The 19,119-nt window shown below is 40.0% G+C and overlaps 1 protein-coding gene across 4 annotated transcripts; it reads right to left on the bottom strand.

Annotated features, from left to right (window-relative positions):
• Positions 1-305: 305 nt before the first annotated feature.
• On the bottom strand, positions 306-18,950 carry LOC148893555 (oxidation resistance protein 1A). 4 transcript variants are annotated; one of them, XM_089003788.1, is made up of 16 exons: positions 18,859-18,950; positions 16,668-16,885; positions 14,915-15,123; positions 14,070-14,137; positions 10,855-10,965; positions 10,357-10,509; positions 8,376-8,507; positions 8,067-8,251; positions 6,888-7,207; positions 6,657-6,807; positions 4,726-4,924; positions 4,532-4,648; positions 3,844-3,996; positions 3,674-3,769; positions 2,723-2,796; positions 306-1,697 (listed from the first exon to the last, which is right to left on the bottom strand). In XM_089003788.1, exons 2-16 carry the CDS (start codon positions 16,760-16,762, stop codon positions 1,562-1,564), a joined length of 2,199 nt encoding a protein of 732 aa, XP_088859914.1. In that variant the 5' UTR covers positions 16,763-16,885; positions 18,859-18,950; the 3' UTR covers positions 306-1,561. The 4 variants fall into 4 exon arrangements, with proteins under 4 accessions (XP_088859914.1, XP_088859915.1, XP_088859916.1 ...); XM_089003789.1 differs by having other exon boundaries at positions 10,357-10,506; XM_089003790.1 differs by lacking the exons at positions 14,070-14,137; positions 14,915-15,123; positions 16,668-16,885; positions 18,859-18,950 and adding an exon at positions 12,893-12,986.
• Between the last annotated feature and the right edge of the window lie 169 nt (positions 18,951-19,119).

Raw genomic sequence — 19,119 nt, 5'->3', positions numbered from 1 at the left:
GCATGCATTTTTTTTTACTTTTAGAAATGTTTTTCTTTGCTACATATTGTCTGTATTTCATGTTGTTTTTTTGTATGGTTTACGTATTTGCCAGAGACGAGATACCCTATACTAAAGACCACTGTTATAATTTATAATCGTTGACTCACAGCTAAAAGAGCAAACGGGTGCAAATCAATCTGACACGTTGCCTGTTTCCAGTGTTTGAAATAACATCTGTCCGGAGGCCCGGGGCGTCCAACTTTCAAAACGTCTCGGCCCGGTTGGCTGACAACTTCTTCAAGATAAAAAATAAATAAAAAGTATTTTTTCGAATCAGTTTGTTTTATTCAGTAAAGCAAAAGCTACAAGCAAATTGCTACAATCCACGTGGGCTTCTCTTTCTTCGCGGGATATACCGTGACTGTAAAGTGTACTTGAGAGTTTTGAAAGGCGCTTAGAAAGAGGAGCCACGTGGCATTTAGCAGACAACGCAACGCAAACGTTGCATTGTGCACCATGACGACAAACGGCAACTGGTGCAAAATCTTCAGCAGGGGATATTTACCATAAATTAAGCAAGGGAGTAAATAAAACTTTATTATACTGTAGTTTATTTCTTTAACTACAATCCAATAGCACATTTATTACACATAAAATAATGTATATTTTGTATAGTTTTAAGGCTTATTTAGTAGAAAATTATTTTTTATAGGGACATGGGGACAGATTATTCTCATTTTTAATGGTTTCTTATGGGAAATAAATGTTTAGCAGATGAACTTTCCGCCTTACACACACACACACTTTCTGGGAACCAATTAAGTTTGTAAGCTGATGTATCACTGTACTGTATTTTCTGGTGTAAAAGGCCGACCAAAAAGCCTTCATTTTCTTGAAAAGATGACCCTGCGCCTTCTACCCAGATGCGCCTTATATGAAGTAACATTGAGCCACAACAGGTCTCGCAACTACCGAATGCATTTCCCCCGTATGAAGTAGTGTGTAACCCCAGCTTCTACTGTAGCGTTTTATAATGTGGTGTGCCTTATATTTGTAAAACGTTGTATTTATATATTATATTTGGAAACCCTTTTTTCATTCATAGAAGGTGCATCTTATAGTCCGGTGCGCCTTATATATTTGAAAACACACCATTCATTGGGGGTGCGCCTTATACACTGGAAAATACAGTATGGATAACATTTTTATTTTATGCAGCATGTGACACTTTTTAATGACATCCTGTCAAGAAGGGAGCATGATCATACATAATAGGTGAGTATTAGTACATATGATATACCTCTAATACTGTTTGCGACTGTCTTTTACAAGTTAATGTGGCTACAAGGCTGTAAGTCCTAATTCAGACATGGAGCAAAGTGCAAAAGTCTTTCAAGAGTGTGCTCACACGAATAAGTCATCCATTAAAATGTTCCTACAGCAGCCGCTGCTCCAGAGTCCCAATCCTCCTGATCCGTTTGACCGTATGAATATAAATCCCAACAGTTTGACCCGACTGGTAGCGTGACAGGAAAACAGTGTCGAAACACAGTTATGGCAAGTGAACAGTCAAGATGCCTCAGCTGAATGTCCACACCTCCAGCTCCATGACTCGGAAGTCGTCAGTTTCTGAGAGGCAACAGTTATTAAAGGTGTAACAAGGGCTGCTGTGACCCAGGTACAGATTTTCATCCACCCATAAACCAAAGTGACCGCTGCAGGGAAACAAAAAAAAAACAACAAATATTAGATATACTACAATGTGCAGGTAAACTTCAAATAATAGTTTGTGAATGAAACATTCACAAACACACAGACATTATAGGACAACCGACGCCTACGGACAAGTTATGGCCATAATTTGTAAAATCACTTGAAATGACTTATACTGAGCGTATTTTACAAAGATTCCACCGCGTATAGCTATATTTTACGTTTTAAGACCCCGCTGAATATTCAGGAAGTCTTGTTTTCGAGTTGGTGACGATTCCTGACGTGATGTCACTGAAGGAACGCCCCTGACCGAGACAGCGACACACAATGCATTTTGGGTACTTTGTTTGGTCTGAAAACATCGTGTTGATCCATGCTGATGGCGAAATTAGAAGGAAAACAAATAACGCAATGGTGAAATCGTTGTGTGTTGCACCAAGACGACTATTTGATACTAGTTGACACAAATTCCCATCAGACAAATCAGCCCATTTCCAACGGAGCTTGGGCGCCATCTTGTGCATTTTCTGGGCCGCTACATTGGAGTCCCAACGGCTCGAATTGACAGGGAAGGACTTCTTTAATTGATTGCAAACATGTATGCTTTCCTCTTCAGAACTATTTCAATCATATTCGTAACTGGATTAGTAACAAGAAAGCATCTCCTCCGAATCTGAAGCCATTGTTTTGAGTCTCGAGCAAGGCGAAGACGTCCTGGCGTGACGTCACGAACAAGGGGGCGGGACTTTCTGAAACTCGCCATTTCCGGGGTCATTTTGAAGTAGTTTTGGGACACTTTAAGTCATTTTTATTGGTGTTTTGCATTTGACTAAAAATATCAGCCTGCGTGTTTTGGGTATTTTAGATGCTATAAAACGTTTTTCTGATGTCAGTTAGGAAACAAAAAAATGGTGTCGGTTGTCCTTTAAGACGGCAAAGCAAACATTTAGGCATGGCAAAAACAGCAAATAGGTGAGTTTGTCAGCAAACATCTCAAATATATTTATGCATTAGTTCGAACGTTTACCTTCCTCCGCCAATGGCGAATGAGTCCAAGTCCCCTTTAATGAAAAAGGAATTCTCGCCAGTCCATCTGAAGCACTGTGGAATGATTGGAAACACACAAATTTGTAATACAGCTTTGCAATTAACTCATTCACAGCCATTTACAAATGTATTTGGGAATTGAAAATATATGACATAGAGCGCCATTCCCGAATTTGTTAGGGTTTTGTTTTTTCATGCTTGGTTGCCGATAAAGTACTGGCCATGGCCTTTGGCAATGTTTTTTTTTCTTTACCACAAGGGGGTAGCATTTCCTTTTTTCAATGTTAGCGCTTTGTTCCAGCTTCAGCTGTTGTTAAAGCGCTATATAAACCAATATGTATGTATTGCATTGTATTTTGGACAGCTGCCCCCATTTCAAGCTCATATAACTCCAGGGTCATAATTTAGGAATTAACTATTTTTTTCTGATGAAAGAAGAACATCCATGGTTATTAACCATGTGAACTGTACTGAATGTTTATGTCATCCAAAAACTCAATATTCTGTGGGTCCTGAAATTCAAGTGACAATGACAAAAACCCTGGCACTGGAGTGGACACATTTTTTTCCACAAGGGGGAAGCATTTGCCTTCTTTCCATGTTGGCGCTTTGTTCCAGCTTCAGTTGTTGTTAAAGCGCTATATAAACCAATTTGTACATATGTATTGCTTTTTGGACAGCTGCCCTCATTTCAATCTCATATAACTCCAGACCCATATAATTTAGGGATTAACTCTTTTTTTCTCATAAAAGAAGAGTGTCTACGATTTCTAACTCTGAACTGAATGTTTATGTCATCCTAAAACTCAATAATCTGTGGGTCCTGGAATTCAAGTGACAATGACAAAAACCCTGGCACTGGACTGGACACATTTTTGCACGTCTGGCAGTTAATGAGTCAACAACTTCAGCTCATCCCGCGCGAAATTACCTTGAATCGAGGATGCAACATGAAGAGAAAGGTTTCTCCGGTGCCGTAAAAAGTCTCACTGAGCTTCAGTGGATGCGAGAGGAAAGCCCCGAATACCTGCAAAAAGAAAAGAGAAGAAATGAGCCGTAGCCATTATATTCTTCTGAGATGCGGTAAAGCAGAGACTTCACCTCTTCCAGGGTGTCTTTGATGACGACGAGAGTGGGCGAGTCCGATCCGCTCAATTTGCGGTAGAGGGACTTAAGACTGGCGCCGTGGCGAGACGTGCTGTATGCCAGCTGCCAGGCGTGGCCCACCGTCTTTGGGGGCAGCTCCTTACACAACTGCGAAAAGATGATGAGAACATTTCATATGGAAGTGGGGCGAGGGGCACAAAGGGCTGAACAAGGAATTTAATTCAAATGAAATAAAATCACAATACAGTGATACCTTGGCGAACTTAATTGGTTCCCAGAAAGTGTGTGTAAGGCGAAAATGTGTATTCCAAACATTAATTTCCCATAGGAAACAATTAAAATGAGAATAATCCATTCCCAGGTCCCCATAAAACATAGTTTTCTACTAAATAAGCCTTAAAACTACACAAAATATACATTATTGTATCTATAATAAATGTGCTATGGTATTGTAATTAAAAAAATATTTTATTTTTTTATTATTTTATTTCCATTTGTTATAGTCATTGATGGCTTGATGGAATGATAGCTTTTTGCCTAACGTGTCTCAAGGAGCTCTGGGTTGTACATCTTAAAAGTTGTGATATTGCAACAGATAGTGCAAGTATAAAAAGCATATTTGATATATGAAACTATTATTATTATTATTATTATTATTACTGTATGTGTGTGGCTCACTGACCTCTCTGACATGCGAGGCTTCAAAAATGTTGCTGTTCTCCACAATGCTGTTCAGTCCTTCCGGGTCCCGGTCAGTGAGCTGGCCTGGCTTGTCCTTGTTGTCCTCCATCAATACCATCTTTAAAAAGAACGGCAATTTGTTTTATTGTCTTAAAAATGATCGTCAGCGTCTTCAAAAATGAACCACTCACTCACTTCCCAGTCATCTCCCGAGTTGGGTTGCTTCTGTAAGGTATCCTGTTCCGTCTCCTCGTTATCATCATCGTCGACATTGTCCTCCACCAGGACAAACTCCTCTTCGTTGTGATCCGCCTGCCCGTCGTCTTCTCCTTCACCCTTGAGCAGACACAAGTCGGGTCGACGGTGCTTGAGAAAGGTATGCAGCTCATTGGAGCTGAGCGGGAGGACAGAAATTCGTTATTGAGGATGGCTCGGGAGCACAAACAGGTTAGCAGCTGTGTCAACAAGCTGCCAAACAAGTGGTTGAATGGACAATCTGAGCGGCTTCCCGAATGCAATTTAGGATTTGAGCGTTCTGGTGAGTCATCTTGTTCAATGTTGAAACATTAACTCAGAAAGGACGATACACTCCGGGGTTTGGGTTGTTGTTCTGTCAAACCTCGAATTGATCATTTTAAGAACATGATCGATGAAAAGGTTTCTTCAGCTGTCATCTGTACTTCTTTGAAGGTGTCAGAGATCTCGCTTCTTAGCCAAGAAACTTCGTCAGCAAACTAAAGTCTTACTGGTAGTTTAGGCCCTATATATATATATATATATCCCTGCTGTCCAGACATGGCGGTGCCGGACTCTGCTATGATAGGTCCCTGCTCTCAGGTTGGGGGGAGCAGAGGACTACCCCCCCCGCAGCTGCTCCACTGATAGTTCCTATCGTTCTGACTAACGACTGGCCTGATTGCCCCACTTCGACCGGTATCACCTCATCAGTATTACTAATCCTATGTTGCCTAAGCAAGCTATTCTATGAACGATCCAAAAGAACATAGTATGTGGATGATGGTGGTGTGGAACCCTGACCTGACCCCCATCAAATATGTTTTAAAACATAACCATAAAACATCATTCAAACATCAAATAACACACACACACACACACATATTTTCTGCATGGTGGAGACTACAAAGGTTTGCCCCATGGGAACCCAATTTCAAACATGAATAAAATATATTCATGAAACTCAAACATGTGATTTTAGGACGCACATTTTGGCTGTAACTGCTATGACATGGCTAGTTGATGTAGCATATTTTACTAATGCTAATGCTGTCACAATTTTGGAGTATCGTCGTTGATGTGGATTCAGTTCGGTGCAGTTTGTTCCAATTCTGAGTTTGAAACACACACACACACACACACACACACACACACACACACACATGCACACACACTTACATGTTTTTGTAAGATAGTGGGAACTAGGTATGCGAAAGGTTTGCCCCATGGGAACCCAATTTAATAAATGAAAAACATATTTATGAAACTCCTAAAAATTTTATTTTGGGACACTTTTTTTGCAGAGGCTGTATCTGCTAAGACATGGCTAGTTGATGTAGCATCTTTTGCTAATGCTAATGATGATGTCTGAATTTTGGTGTATAGTCATCAATGTGGATTTGGTTCGGTGCAGTTCGTTCCAATTCAAATCAGTTTGAAACGCGCGCGCACACTCACACACAGACACACACACACACACACACACACACACACACACACACACACACACACACACACACACACACACACACACACACACACACACACACACACACACACACACACACACACACGCGCACACACGTTTTTGCAACATGATGGGGACTAGGTGTGCGAAACGTTTTCCCCATCGGAACCCGATTTCAAACATGAAAAACATATTTATAAAACTCATAAAAATGTGATTTTAGGACACCATTTTTTGAGTGTCTGTAACTGCTATGATGTCAGCGCTGGGAACCAATCAAGCTACAGCCATGTACAAAACCTCTGAGTCAGTCCGCGTTTTTTTTTAATACTAAACGTTAAACGTCACTGTAATCTAATAACATGTTTTTTTTTAATCACACAATGTACAAGCTCACGTGCCTGGTCTTATATATTCAGCGTACCTCTCCTGCGAAAGGGCAATCCAGGCTTCTCGTCTGGCGGCCGTGCCAAACTGAAATCCTCCCGCACGCTTTTTCTTTCCCGCAGTCGGCTGAACCCGCAGCCGTACAAACATGACACACTTTGGATTTTCATCTGACGATTCGCCAGGCACTGTAGATTCCAAAACAGAACACGTATGATTTATTTTGAAAATGCTAATGACTGTATTGAACATCACACGCTGTCGGTACCTGCAGCGTGACTCCCCATGAAAGAGGACTGCATCTCATTCATATTCACTTGACTGGTGACGTCTGGAGCTCCGCAGCAAAATGTGGCAGCTACGCCGAGAGCTCCTCCTCCGGAAGCTTCTGATGCTATCTCAGACGGGTTCTTGTCATTCTGGTCCTCAGACATGTTTCTAATGTCAGTGGGTTCACGTATTATAGACGCCTCCTCATTGAGACTCAAACTGGAGAGAGCTGCATGTGCTGTAAGTGAAATTGACTGCCCCATCCGATCGTGGCTTTTGACTTTTTTCAACCTCTGCAAAAGTTTCTTCCCTTTTCTCCTAAAAAAATAGATAAGATAGACAGGAAGTGTTTTCAAATTTAAATCTACTGTATTTTCCGTTGTATAAGGCACACCCAAAAGCCTTCATTTTCTTTAAAAGATGACCCTGCACCTTATTCGCAGCTGCGCCTTATATGTGAAGCAATTTTGAGCCGCACCAACTAAAGTCAGCAGCCACTGACTACATCCCACCTCCCATAGAAGTATTGCATAACACCAACCTCTACTGTAGCACCTTATAATGTGGTGTGATTTTTATTTGATGTTTTTTAACATATAGTGTATGTATATATTAAATTTGTTCAAGTTTCATTCATTGAAGGTGCACCTTATAGTCCGGTGTGCCTTATATATGGAATAAGGTTGAAAATACACCATTCATTGGCCGTGCGCCTTATACTCCGGTGCGCATTGTACACCAGAAACGGTACCTATAATTACCAACAATACACAACTGGGAAACCTTTATATATTTATGTATAGGGAAATAAATGTAAATACACCATTCATTGTGTGTGTGGGGGGGGGGGGGGGGGGGCGCACCTTATACTCCGGTCCGCCTTATACACTGGAAAATACGGTAATAAAAATGAGAAAAAAAGTCCTAATACCTTGTAACATTAGCTTCTTTATTTGTATTTGCTATGAGATACCATTTGTTTAAATTTCATTTTAGAATTTGAAACATTTTGCTATTTTTGTGAGATTGGAACGGATTAATGGCCTCTGAATTCATTTTAATGGGAAAAGTAGATTTGATTTTATGTTAACAAATTAAAAAAAAAAAAAATTAGATAATATACGAGTGCGATCATGTTTGAACAATGAAATCCATTTAGGTGATGTTTTTTTTTTACCTCTGCTGGGAATAGTGAAAGTGAACATGCGAGATGTCAGAGAAGAACGAGACAGACGACAGCCTGTCCACTGAGCATGACAGGAGATACTCCTCGCAACCATGCTCCTTCACCAGTGGGTGTGTTTTACATGGGTCGAAGAAGAGCTTGTTCGTCGTCACCAGGAGGATACCGGAAACCACACCCTGACGAGGTCAAGGAAAATGGAATATCATTTAAATAAGTACATAAAATGCAAAAAAAAAAACATAAATATTTGGAGGGTAATCAGAGTCTCAGAACTGGTTTGAGAGGTACCCCCGTACTTACCTTGCGGTCAGTGATGTGGCGGCAGAACAATTTGAGGTAAGGTGTGGCATCAGGACCTTCCACCATACAGCACTCAGGTGGTAGAGCCAAAAGGCAGAGCTGTCCGTCAGGAATCGGGACCGCTTCCACATCCTGGTTGCATCAAAAAGATGAGATGTTGCTCTGCGACTGAACGACTTACTGTATTTTTCGGTGTATAAGGCGCATCCAAAAGCTTTCATTTTCTATCCCAAAGGGGTCATTTTGTTCCCGACTTGAGGTAAAACAGTACTTGGTTTAAAGGCTGGTTTTGATGTTACCTTAAACAGTGGGACCTTGGCTTACGAACTTAATTGGTTCCCAGACAGTGTGTACGGCGAAAAATGTGTATCCCAAAAATTAATTTCCCATAGGAAACCATTAAAATGAGAATAATGCGTTCCAAGGTCCACGTAAAACATAATCTTCTACTTTCTAATTTTCAAAGCCTTAAAACTACACAAAATATACCTTATTTTATGTATAATAAATGTGCTATAGTATTATGATTAAAACAATAAACTGTACAGTACAATAAAGTCATTTTATTTACCTTTGTCATGGTCGTTAATGGCTTGATGGAATGGAGTGTCCGGTTTCCTCAGCATTAAACACTTGATGAGGAACCTAGGCTTCTTTCACCATCTTGAAGAATGATCCCTTGTAGGTGCTTTCTCTGTGATAATTGTATCTAGTTCTTCATCAATTGTGATCTGTTTAGCTGGGTTGATAGCTTTTTGCATCAAGTGTACAGATGACTCACTTTCGTGTGTTTTTCTCTCACTCTCTCTCTGTCTGCCTGTCTCTTTAATGTTTAATTGGATTGTTGGATTTGCCTTTATTAGTCTCACAGTGGAGACATTTACATTCACAGCAGCAAAGTGATGACATGAATGCCTCTCTGTGTCTTTGTGCTGTCATTATTGTCTTTGTGCTGTCATATTATTTGTTATTTAGGTTTTTTTTGTTCTTTTGACTTCAAGACGGCGCCGCTAGAGTGGCTGCCTTTCCAGCAGCGCTCCTGTATTCTGTTTTTCTCCTTTCATTCCTCTCATCACTTTGCTGCTGTGAAATGTAAATTTCTCCACTGAGAGACTAATAAAGGCAAATCCAATCCAATTCCTAAGGTGTGCATATTATACGCCAGGGCGCCTTATACACCGGAAAATACGGTATCTATTTATTTACTTTTATTTTTATTTTTTAACTTCAATGCAATGGAGGGGTACCAAGCACTTCGGTATAAAGCAACAGAGTATCACGGCATTCATTACATTAATGGCATGAACTATACTCATTCAATTTACACTGCAAGGCAGCTCGATTAAAAGCATCTATACATTTTGAGCCGATTGTGAATTACAGACGCTCTCCAACTTACAAACAAGATACATTCCGAACGGTCGTTCGTCAGGTGAATTTGTAAGTTGTATTCCAACCATGGAATGTATGTTTAAGGCTTATAAAAGTATGTTTAAGGTATACATACGTAAATTTAAGGCTTGTATAAGTAACCTGTATTGTTTGTACTGAATAATAAAATGCTATATAAAGATATGTATATGTACAACGGGAGAGAATACTACATATGTTTTGACAAAAATATTTGTATGTTCTGTTGGTCGTAACGCGAATGTTCGTAAGTAGGGGAGCATCTGTACTTCATTTTGTGGCTCTCATGACACACTCCTGGACCACTCTTCCTGGAACACCCGAGTACAACTGTATCAAAACGCATCATAAATGCCTTTCATAGATAATATGCATGCTCAATGAATATCTATCAATATACATTTTAAAAGGCATTCAAGTAACTTTCAAATGTCATTCAAAGACTTTTAGAACTGGATTTTACACTCTCCTTTCATAATATAAACACAGTCATTGGATATCACAAAAAATGCTCCATAGAAACAATTTGTCCCCATGTAACATATACATGTATATTAAAAAAAAAAATTACCAGGAGTTTGTCGTATTCTGCTTCCGGCAAGGGTGACTGTGCAGGAGCTTCGAGTCGATCTGAAAAATCTGGATCCATTCCCGGTGTGGTCTTCTCTTTACAAGTGTCCAGGTCGGCTATTTTGGTGCTCTTTCTCTCCTCTGCTCGCTGCTGCTTCATAATGGAAGTCATGATAAGTCTCGAGCCTGGCAACTGAGAAGTACTTCCTGTTTCTGCCTGCAATCCACCCGCCTCCTCCTTTCTCTATGTTTGTAGTCACAGCACAGCTCCGCATGACATCGTTGATGACATTAGAGCCACCGTCAAGAAAGAATTTAAGACTTACATTGACGATCATGTCAGCTTTTTCATAATTCAAGTTTAACACTTTCTACAACCGTCAGTTGTTGCCCTGAGTTACAGGCACAAATGCTGTTTTGCATGTCAACTCTGGGAAGCAGTATCATAACAATAACAACAAGTGAGTTTGCATCATGTGATAATGTGTTGACTCCTTACCTCTATGCAGACAAGGGCAGAGCACAAAAGTGACGGTTGGGACCGAGATGGAGAATGAAGCGCTGTGTCATCATTGCTGAAATGTGATGAGATGCTAAACACTGACTCATCCTGTATGGGGGAAGAAATAAATAAAAAAAAACAGGACACCATATTAGGTACAGACACTCCTCTACTTACAAACATTTGAGTTATGAACAACGGTACACACTACAGTGATACCTCAACTTACGAATGCTTTAGCTCACGAACGTTTCACCTTACAAACATTAAATTTGCGAGAATATAATCTTGGCATACGAACTACTTTTTGGCGGACGAACCAAACCACACAGGCGGACTAGTTTTGGGCGGTTCAACACCAAACCACACGGTCCAACAGCACCATGGTGGCTGGCGGACTAGTTTTTGTCACCACCTTTCTTTGCGCAGACGTGGTTTGTTATCGAGTGGAGTACTTTTGCTACCCCACCATAGTGTTAAACCTAAGAAGACATTAAAGAAAATTACGATTGAGCAGAAGGAGATCACGGTGGCTGGCGGACTAGTTTTCGTCACCCTGTGGTATGTTATCGAGTGGAGTACTTTTGCTATTATGGCACAGAAAAAGACACCATCACAGGCTAGTGTTAAGCCGAAGTGGACACAAAAGAAAATTACGGTCGAGCAGAAGAAGGAGATCATCGAAAAACACAAACGAGGTGTGCGTTTGTGCGCGTCCCAGTACCCTAAGTTGACCATTGCTACGTGTGGCGAAGGGTGTTTTTGTGTTGTCTAAGCAACGGTCTCAGTCAATAGAAGAGGTTGAAAAACCATTCTGTTGATTTGGATTAATGAAAAGCAGCTAGCAGGGGACATTGTGAGTGAGGGTATTATTGCCGAGAAAGCACGGCAACTTCACTCGGATATCATCAGGAGGCAACTACATCAACGACCATCACAAAGGTAAATAATCCGACTATTATTTAGTAGTTTCTTTCTTTAATTACAATACAATAGCACATTTATTATACATAAAATAAGGTATAGTTTGTGTAGTTTTAAGGCTTATTTAATAGAAAATTGTGTTTTATGGGGACCTGGGAACTGATTACTCTCATTTTTAATGGTTTATTATGGGAAATAAATGTTTGGCAGACGAACTTTTCGCCTAGAGCCCTAGACACACTTTCTGGGAACCAAATTCGGAAGCTGAGGTATCACTGTAACATTTTTGCGGGTACTATTTGACAAAAAATGTTCGGACAGAGATGCTGTTAATTAGATTTTGTATAGCGCATATGTATTTCCGAGTAGTGCTTCTTTCTGCCGACGTAAAGCACTGTTAGCTCGCCCAGCATCTGCGGACAAATAGGCTGCCGGAGCGATTCCCCCAAGTGTTTAGGGAGATGATCGATGATAGTGGCTATTCGGTTAAGCAGGTATTCAATGTCGATGAAACTAGTCTTTTTGGGAAGAAAATGCCACAGAAGACCTACGTTAGCGGTGGGGAGAAGACGATGCCCGGATATAAGGGACTAAAGACCGCTTGGGGTGAATGCTAATAGGAGAGTCAAGCTGAAGCCGCTGCTAGTTTACCGGGCCTTCGAATACATCTTCCAAAAGTAAGTTCAACTTCATTTTATTTATCTGATTACATACATGTGTGTGTCTCTTCTCTCTCTAACATATGTAGTATTCTCTCCAGTTGTACATGTACAGTACATATCTTTTTAGAGCATATATTTTATTAAATGTTTATTTTTCAGTACAAACCAATCAAGGTTACTTATGCAAACCTTAAACATACTTATCGCTTAGAAATAAAATGTATTATTATTATTATTATTATTATTATTATTATTGTTATGATGATATTAACCTTAAACATACTTATATAAGCCTTAAACATACATCCCATACAAAATATAGCACTGAATCAACTTACAAATGAATTCACCTTACAAACAACCGTAGCTCGTTCATAAGTTGGGGAGTGTCTGTACACTCCCCAACGATAATACCCTCACTCACAATGTTAAAAAAAAAGAGGAAATACCTTTGAGTATATATGAGAAAATGCATTTCGCCGGTTGTATTTTCTGTAGAGGTTCTGAAACACATTCAGTCTACCCATGATGGCCGATTGAAACGCTCATCTCTGAATTGAACCTTGGACACTGCCTTTATCATTTCCCAGCCATAAATTTGTTATGTCAGGAACAGCTAGCTATACAGTCAGCTGTTCCTGACTGTATAGCAGCTTACAATGCTTGAGCTTACGAACGTTTCGCCCTATGAACATTAAATGCACCCGAATATATTGGATTGGATATGCCTTTATTAGTCTCACAGTGGAGAAATTTACATTTCACAGCAGCAAAGTGATATTATTGGCATACGAACTAGTTTTCGGCAAACGAATCAAACCACACAGAGCGCCACGGTGGCTGACGGACAAGCTTTCATCACCCCTTTCCTTGAATGCATACATGGTTTGTAATAAAGGACATTTTTGCTGTTATGGGACCGAAAAAGACCCCACCACAGGCTAGTGTTCAGCCAAAGAGGACACAAAATAAAATTACGGTCGAGAAGAAGAAGGAGATCATCGAGAAACACGAACGGTGTGCATTTGTGTGACTTAACGTCCCATTACCAGTATGCTAAATCGACCATTGCTATGTGTGGCTAAGGGTGTTGTCTAAGCAACGGTCTCAGGCAATAGAAGAGGTTGAAAAACTTGTGTTTATTTGGATTAACGAAATGCAGCTAGCGGGGGACAATGTGAGTGAGGGTATTATCACCGAGAAAGCACGGCAACTTCACTCGGATATCATCAAGAGGCAACCTGGAAGTTCATCATCCATTGACAACTACCATCACAAAGGTAAATAAAACGACTTTATTATAAAGTACAATTTATTTCTTTAATTACAATACAACATTTATGATACATAAAATAAGGTATATTTTGTGTAATTTTACGGCTTATTTAGTATAAAAGTATGTTTTATGGGGACCTGGGAATGGATTACTCTCATTTTTAATGGTTTCTTATTGGAAATAAATGTTTGGCAGACAAACTTTTTGCCTTACACACACTTTCTGGGAACCGATTAAGTTCATAAGTTGAGGTATCACTTTATTTTCTAAACTTTGTACAATTGAGAAGTATTTCCCAGTATTCCATTTTTTAAGCTTTAGATCATCAACCATGAAACTATGTGACTGACCGTGCTGCTTTTATCTTCATGTGACAACTGTTCCATTTGCTCTTCCTTTACAGCCTTGTTGGAGTCGCCTGCGAGGAACCCCAAATGCCATGTTGTTAATGTCATCATTTAAAATAATAATAATAATAATAATAATAATAATAATAATAATAATAATAATAATAAAATCCCCAGACAATGTTGAAACTAATGTCACACAATGCGACTGAACTATAAAATTTCACATTTCAGGTGAGAACAGATCAATGATTAAAATGTGCCACTTGTATTGTCACTCTAGTGGTACTTCAAATCATGACTGTCCAAGTATAAGTCAGTTGTATTTATTTTTGAAGTAAAAAAAGTAATAAAAAAGAAGTAGTGCGTAAACCCAGCCTCTACTGTAGCATGTGTTGTGCCTTAGTTTGGAAAACTTTTGTATATTATATTTGGGAAACTTTTTTCACTAATTGATATAGTCCGGTGCACATTATATATGGAATATGTTTGAAAATACACCATTGATTAGTGGTGCACCTTATACATACAGTACCTATAATTACCAACTGGGAAACTTTTATATATTTATATATTATATTTGGAAAACTTTTTTCATTCATTGAAGGTGCACCTTGTAGTCAGGTGCGCCTTATATATGGAATATGTTTGAAAATACACCACTCATTGGGGGTCGACTTATGCTCCGGTGTGCCTTATACACCGGAAAATATGGTAATCAAAGCTTGTATGAGAAATCGTCAAATATTACTTGACATTTAATAGATGGTAAACAGAAAAATTGCTTAGAAACGCAAAAAAAACACATGTTCCACTTTATAGGTGTGACACAAACACTTGTCCGTTACCTTGCAGGTAATATTGCCGCAGAATCGGGTTTCTAATGTGTGGGATGTGGTCCAGATGTCGGCCAGTGGGGGTTTTATATTGATGATGATGATGATGAAGAGTGACGTCTGAAAGCTCCTCAATTCCTCGGGCCTGAGGCTGAGTGTCCCAGGGACGCTTGGTTAAGTGAGGAGGCTGAGGGACCCCCGACGACAGCTTTGACCCCAACCTGAAAAAATAAATGGGGAAAGGACACTTTTCTTTTTCTGTTCAGAAATGTAAATGATTATTTGTGTGCATGTATAGCTTAGCTCACGTTGATGCTTGTTTTGACACGTAAAAAAAAAGTACTTGCTCTCAAATGTCACCAGATTAGCATTATAGCTTTATCGATCCAACCATAATCTGATTATGCTCAAGAGAGTCGCGAGTGTGCTGGAGCCTATCTTAGATGCCTTCAGGTAATTGGTAATTCTAAGTACCGTATTTTCCGGTGTATAAGGCGCAACTCCAATGAATGATGTATTTTCAAACGTTTTCCATATACAGTATGAAGTGCACCTTCAATTAATAACAAAGGAGGTTTTTCAAATATAAGGCACACCCACATTATAAGGCACTACAGCAGAGGCTGGGGTTACGCACTACTTCTTCAGGCGGAAAAGGAGTCGGTGGCTTCTAACAGTAATTGCAAAACCTGTTGTGGCCCAATATTACTTCACATATAAGGCGCACCTGCATATAAGGCACAGGGTCATCTTTTGAAGAACAGCAAGGCTTGTGGGTGTGCCTTATACACCGGAAAATACAGTAGTTTTCATTCAAGATGAAAAGGTTTCTTCAGCCATCATCTGTACTTTGAAAAAAAAACAAAAAAAAACGAAGGAGGACAAATGACGGCTGAAGAAACCTTTTCATCGATGGACCACTCCTGTACGACTGAGAGCTTACACAGACGTTTTCATTCAAGATTTGTTCAAACTGGCACTCTTAAATAAAATTGCGCAAAGATATACAAACGCTCCCCAACGTACGCATGAGATACAATGCGAGCGGTCGTTCGTAAAGTGAATTTGGTTGTAAATTGCTTCAGGGCTATATTTTGTATTGAATATATGCTTAAGTCAAACGCTGAACGGGGAAGTATAAAACACAGACGCACTAACAGTCGTCAAATGAATTTACACCAACTGTAGTACGATGACGTATATCCTTGGGTCTTCAGTAAGCCATTACTGAAACTGCTGGCACGTAATTACTAAATTGCGTGGCGGCATCCATTACGTTTTGTTATGCATCACATACTCCCGTAGTGTCAACTAGGAAGAGGGATTTCCTCCCCGCCCACATACTCATACACCAATCGCAAGTGAGCTCGGCTGGAAGAAGGCGAGCAATACAAAATCTAATTTATTGCATCTCTGTCCGAACATTTTTTTACATACCCGCAAAAACGTTCCCATGTACCGCTGTTCGTAACTCGAATGTTCGTAAATTGAGAGTGTCTGTAATTCCTTTGGAACAACAAACAAGAAAAAAATCTACTGAAGATGGGTTAATTTGTAGTCTGTGTCTTTGCAATTCTGGGCAACAAAATATTCTTGTTCAAACCATAATCTGAGACAACATATTTACGCCACCATGCCTTAATCCTCACATTAACAGTGATGAATGAAAGGCTGTGTTGTGGCACTTTAAAGAAAAAGGCAAAAAGCAAGCCAAGTATGTCACATGGCTTGCTTTTATTTTCAGGCGACACAATGTAATCCTAACCTGGTTTTCACATTGCCAAAGTAGCTGGTTCGGGCCTTGTCCCTCTGTTGCTTGTGGTCCACGGTGATGTCCATCCTCCTCAAAGACTGAGCCATCGTCTATCTTTAGTCTGACACTGGCTGCGGTCCTGCTGTAAAAGGACGAGGTGCTCAACTGGCATCCTTTCTCCTCTTATTCCCCATGACTGGCCTTCCTTTTTCGCGTCTGCTTTACAGCATCTGCAGTGCAAACGCAAGGCGGCAACATAACTGTGGTGCAGAAGGGGGGTCAGGTTGCATAAATGGACAGATTTCTGCACACGCAGGAAAGTGGTCTTAGTGGACTAATGGAGCCAGTTGGCCAATTCAATTAGTATGTCAAATCAATAGGGGGGGGGGGGGGGGGCCATGGCGGGGGTACAAGCAGCTTTGAAAGGAGACTTTTTTTTCATAATTTAAATTGGCTCCCATGTGTCTTAACTCGAGCTTTGCTGAAACTGTTGCAGTGTGGAAAATAAAAAAAAATCCTAAACGGTCATAAGACAATCAAGCAGAATAAGATTGAAGGGACTTCACACAGCCACGATGTAGAATCGATGCAAAATTCCTGCCTGACATGTACGTTTGCCAACTCTTAGTTATTCAATTGATTGTAGATTGCAAACCCAGTAACATTTTAGTGTTACAGCAGCCCTCCTCAAATACTGTACAGTGAACCCTCGTTCATCGCGGGAGATACGTTCCAAAAATAGCCCGCGATAGGTGAAATCCGTGAAGTACAATGTAGTCAGCTTTTTTTTTATTTTACAATGCAAAACTGTACATACTGCAGAATGACACAAAAATAAAAGCTCTTTTTTAATAGTTTAAAGAACGGTGTTGTAAAACAATATTTTGCTGCTGCGCCTAGTCGTCCTGACTCCGCTGCGCTGTAGCGTCTTTTTCTACTGAAGGAGTCTTTCTCCGAGAGAAGAACATTGTTATCGGTAGTTGTTGGCACTCTTTCTTTTTTGGGAGAATAGAGAACAGCTCATGGAGCACAATGCTCCATGAGCTGTTCAAACCCAGTGTGTTTTATTTTATTCTGCTTTGTTTGTGTTGTGTGTTGTTTGCAGTGTCTTTTCTTTTACTTTGTTTGTTTGCACATTTGCATGCCATTAAAAATCAAAGTTTTTTTTCCCCCTGAAAAAAAATCTGCGATGCACTGAAACTGCGATAAGTGAACCGCGAAGTAGCGAGTGACCACTGTAATGGGGTTTTACAAGCTCTGGGTTGTCGTAACATTGTTTTAATGTTACCAATGTAGAAGCTGTAGGTATACGCCAGCTTGTTCACATCGCTCAGTTTAGTATTGTGTACACTGCTATTTTATTAAAGCAGCATTGTCAACTCTGAGACTATAAAAACTAATAATAATAATAATAATAATAATACATTTTATTTCAAGCGCCTTTCAGAGCAAAACTACACCCTTTATCATGTTTAAGGAACTTGCCCGTGCACATATTAAAGGGGCCTGGCTTTGACTGGTGTGCATTAATTCAGTCTTCTTCGCTGTTTTAAAACTTAGCTCCCAATTTGAGTGGTGTAAAAATTATTCAGCATTTAAAACAAAGTGTATCTTGGCACATCTGCCTATGTGAACGACATGTGGTGACAAAAAGAACAATTCAATGTTTTTCCTCTGGAGGGCTGAGGAGACAGTTAACCTGTTTGTCCACCTGTTGCCATTCAAAAAGCATTACAATGATTTTTTGTTGAACTAATTAGATTTCATAATAATTAAGTATAGTTTTTCAGTGATTTGTTGTGACATGTGTCTTATCCAAAATATGAGTCTTTGTTCAACAGAGGCTACTCGAAATGCATTCCACTATCCACAAAGAGCGGCATGCCGACATGAATGGTGCGTCGGACAGGACTGTTTGATCAAATCACAGTACATGATTGTAAATTCCCGAGGCCCGCAGCCTTCATCGCGGGTTGTGATTTGTTTGACCAACCTAGCGTCCTATGACAACACACACCCATGCAAATAACGAGTGTTCTTCCAGGAAGTGTTTTCGGGTGGATGTTAGTCATCTGGGGAAGTACAAAACTAGACAAGGCATTTGATTTTGACAAGCACCAAATGTGGCACCAATGTACATGTGGTAAACAACACAGTAACTTCTGAACGGGTGAAACAATGATAGAGGTCGGCTTTCACATACCGGTCACTCGCTGAGATATGCCGATGGCATCCGCCCTCAAATGTTACGATATTGTCTCACTCAAGACACCGCTGCGTTCACGGTCCGCCCACAGACTATTTTAAAAAGAAAATGAATTTCTTCCTTTCAGATCCCACTTCCTGTGAAAGCGGAAATCTTGTGAAGGGAGTGATCTTGTACCATCAGAAATAATCGATTTACTCTTTGTGGAACGTTTTATACGGTGTCTTCGGTACATTTGTAAAAGTTTCAAACACAACT

The sequence above is a fragment of the Hippocampus bargibanti genome, linkage group LG09 (assembly GCF_051943395.1).
Source record: "Hippocampus bargibanti isolate YZ-2025 linkage group LG09, ASM5194339v1, whole genome shotgun sequence".
Classification (NCBI taxonomy): Eukaryota; Metazoa; Chordata; class Actinopteri; order Syngnathiformes; family Syngnathidae; genus Hippocampus; species Hippocampus bargibanti.
The sequence above is the reverse complement of the archived record's forward strand: the minus strand, read 5'-3'. Positions and strand labels throughout refer to the sequence as shown.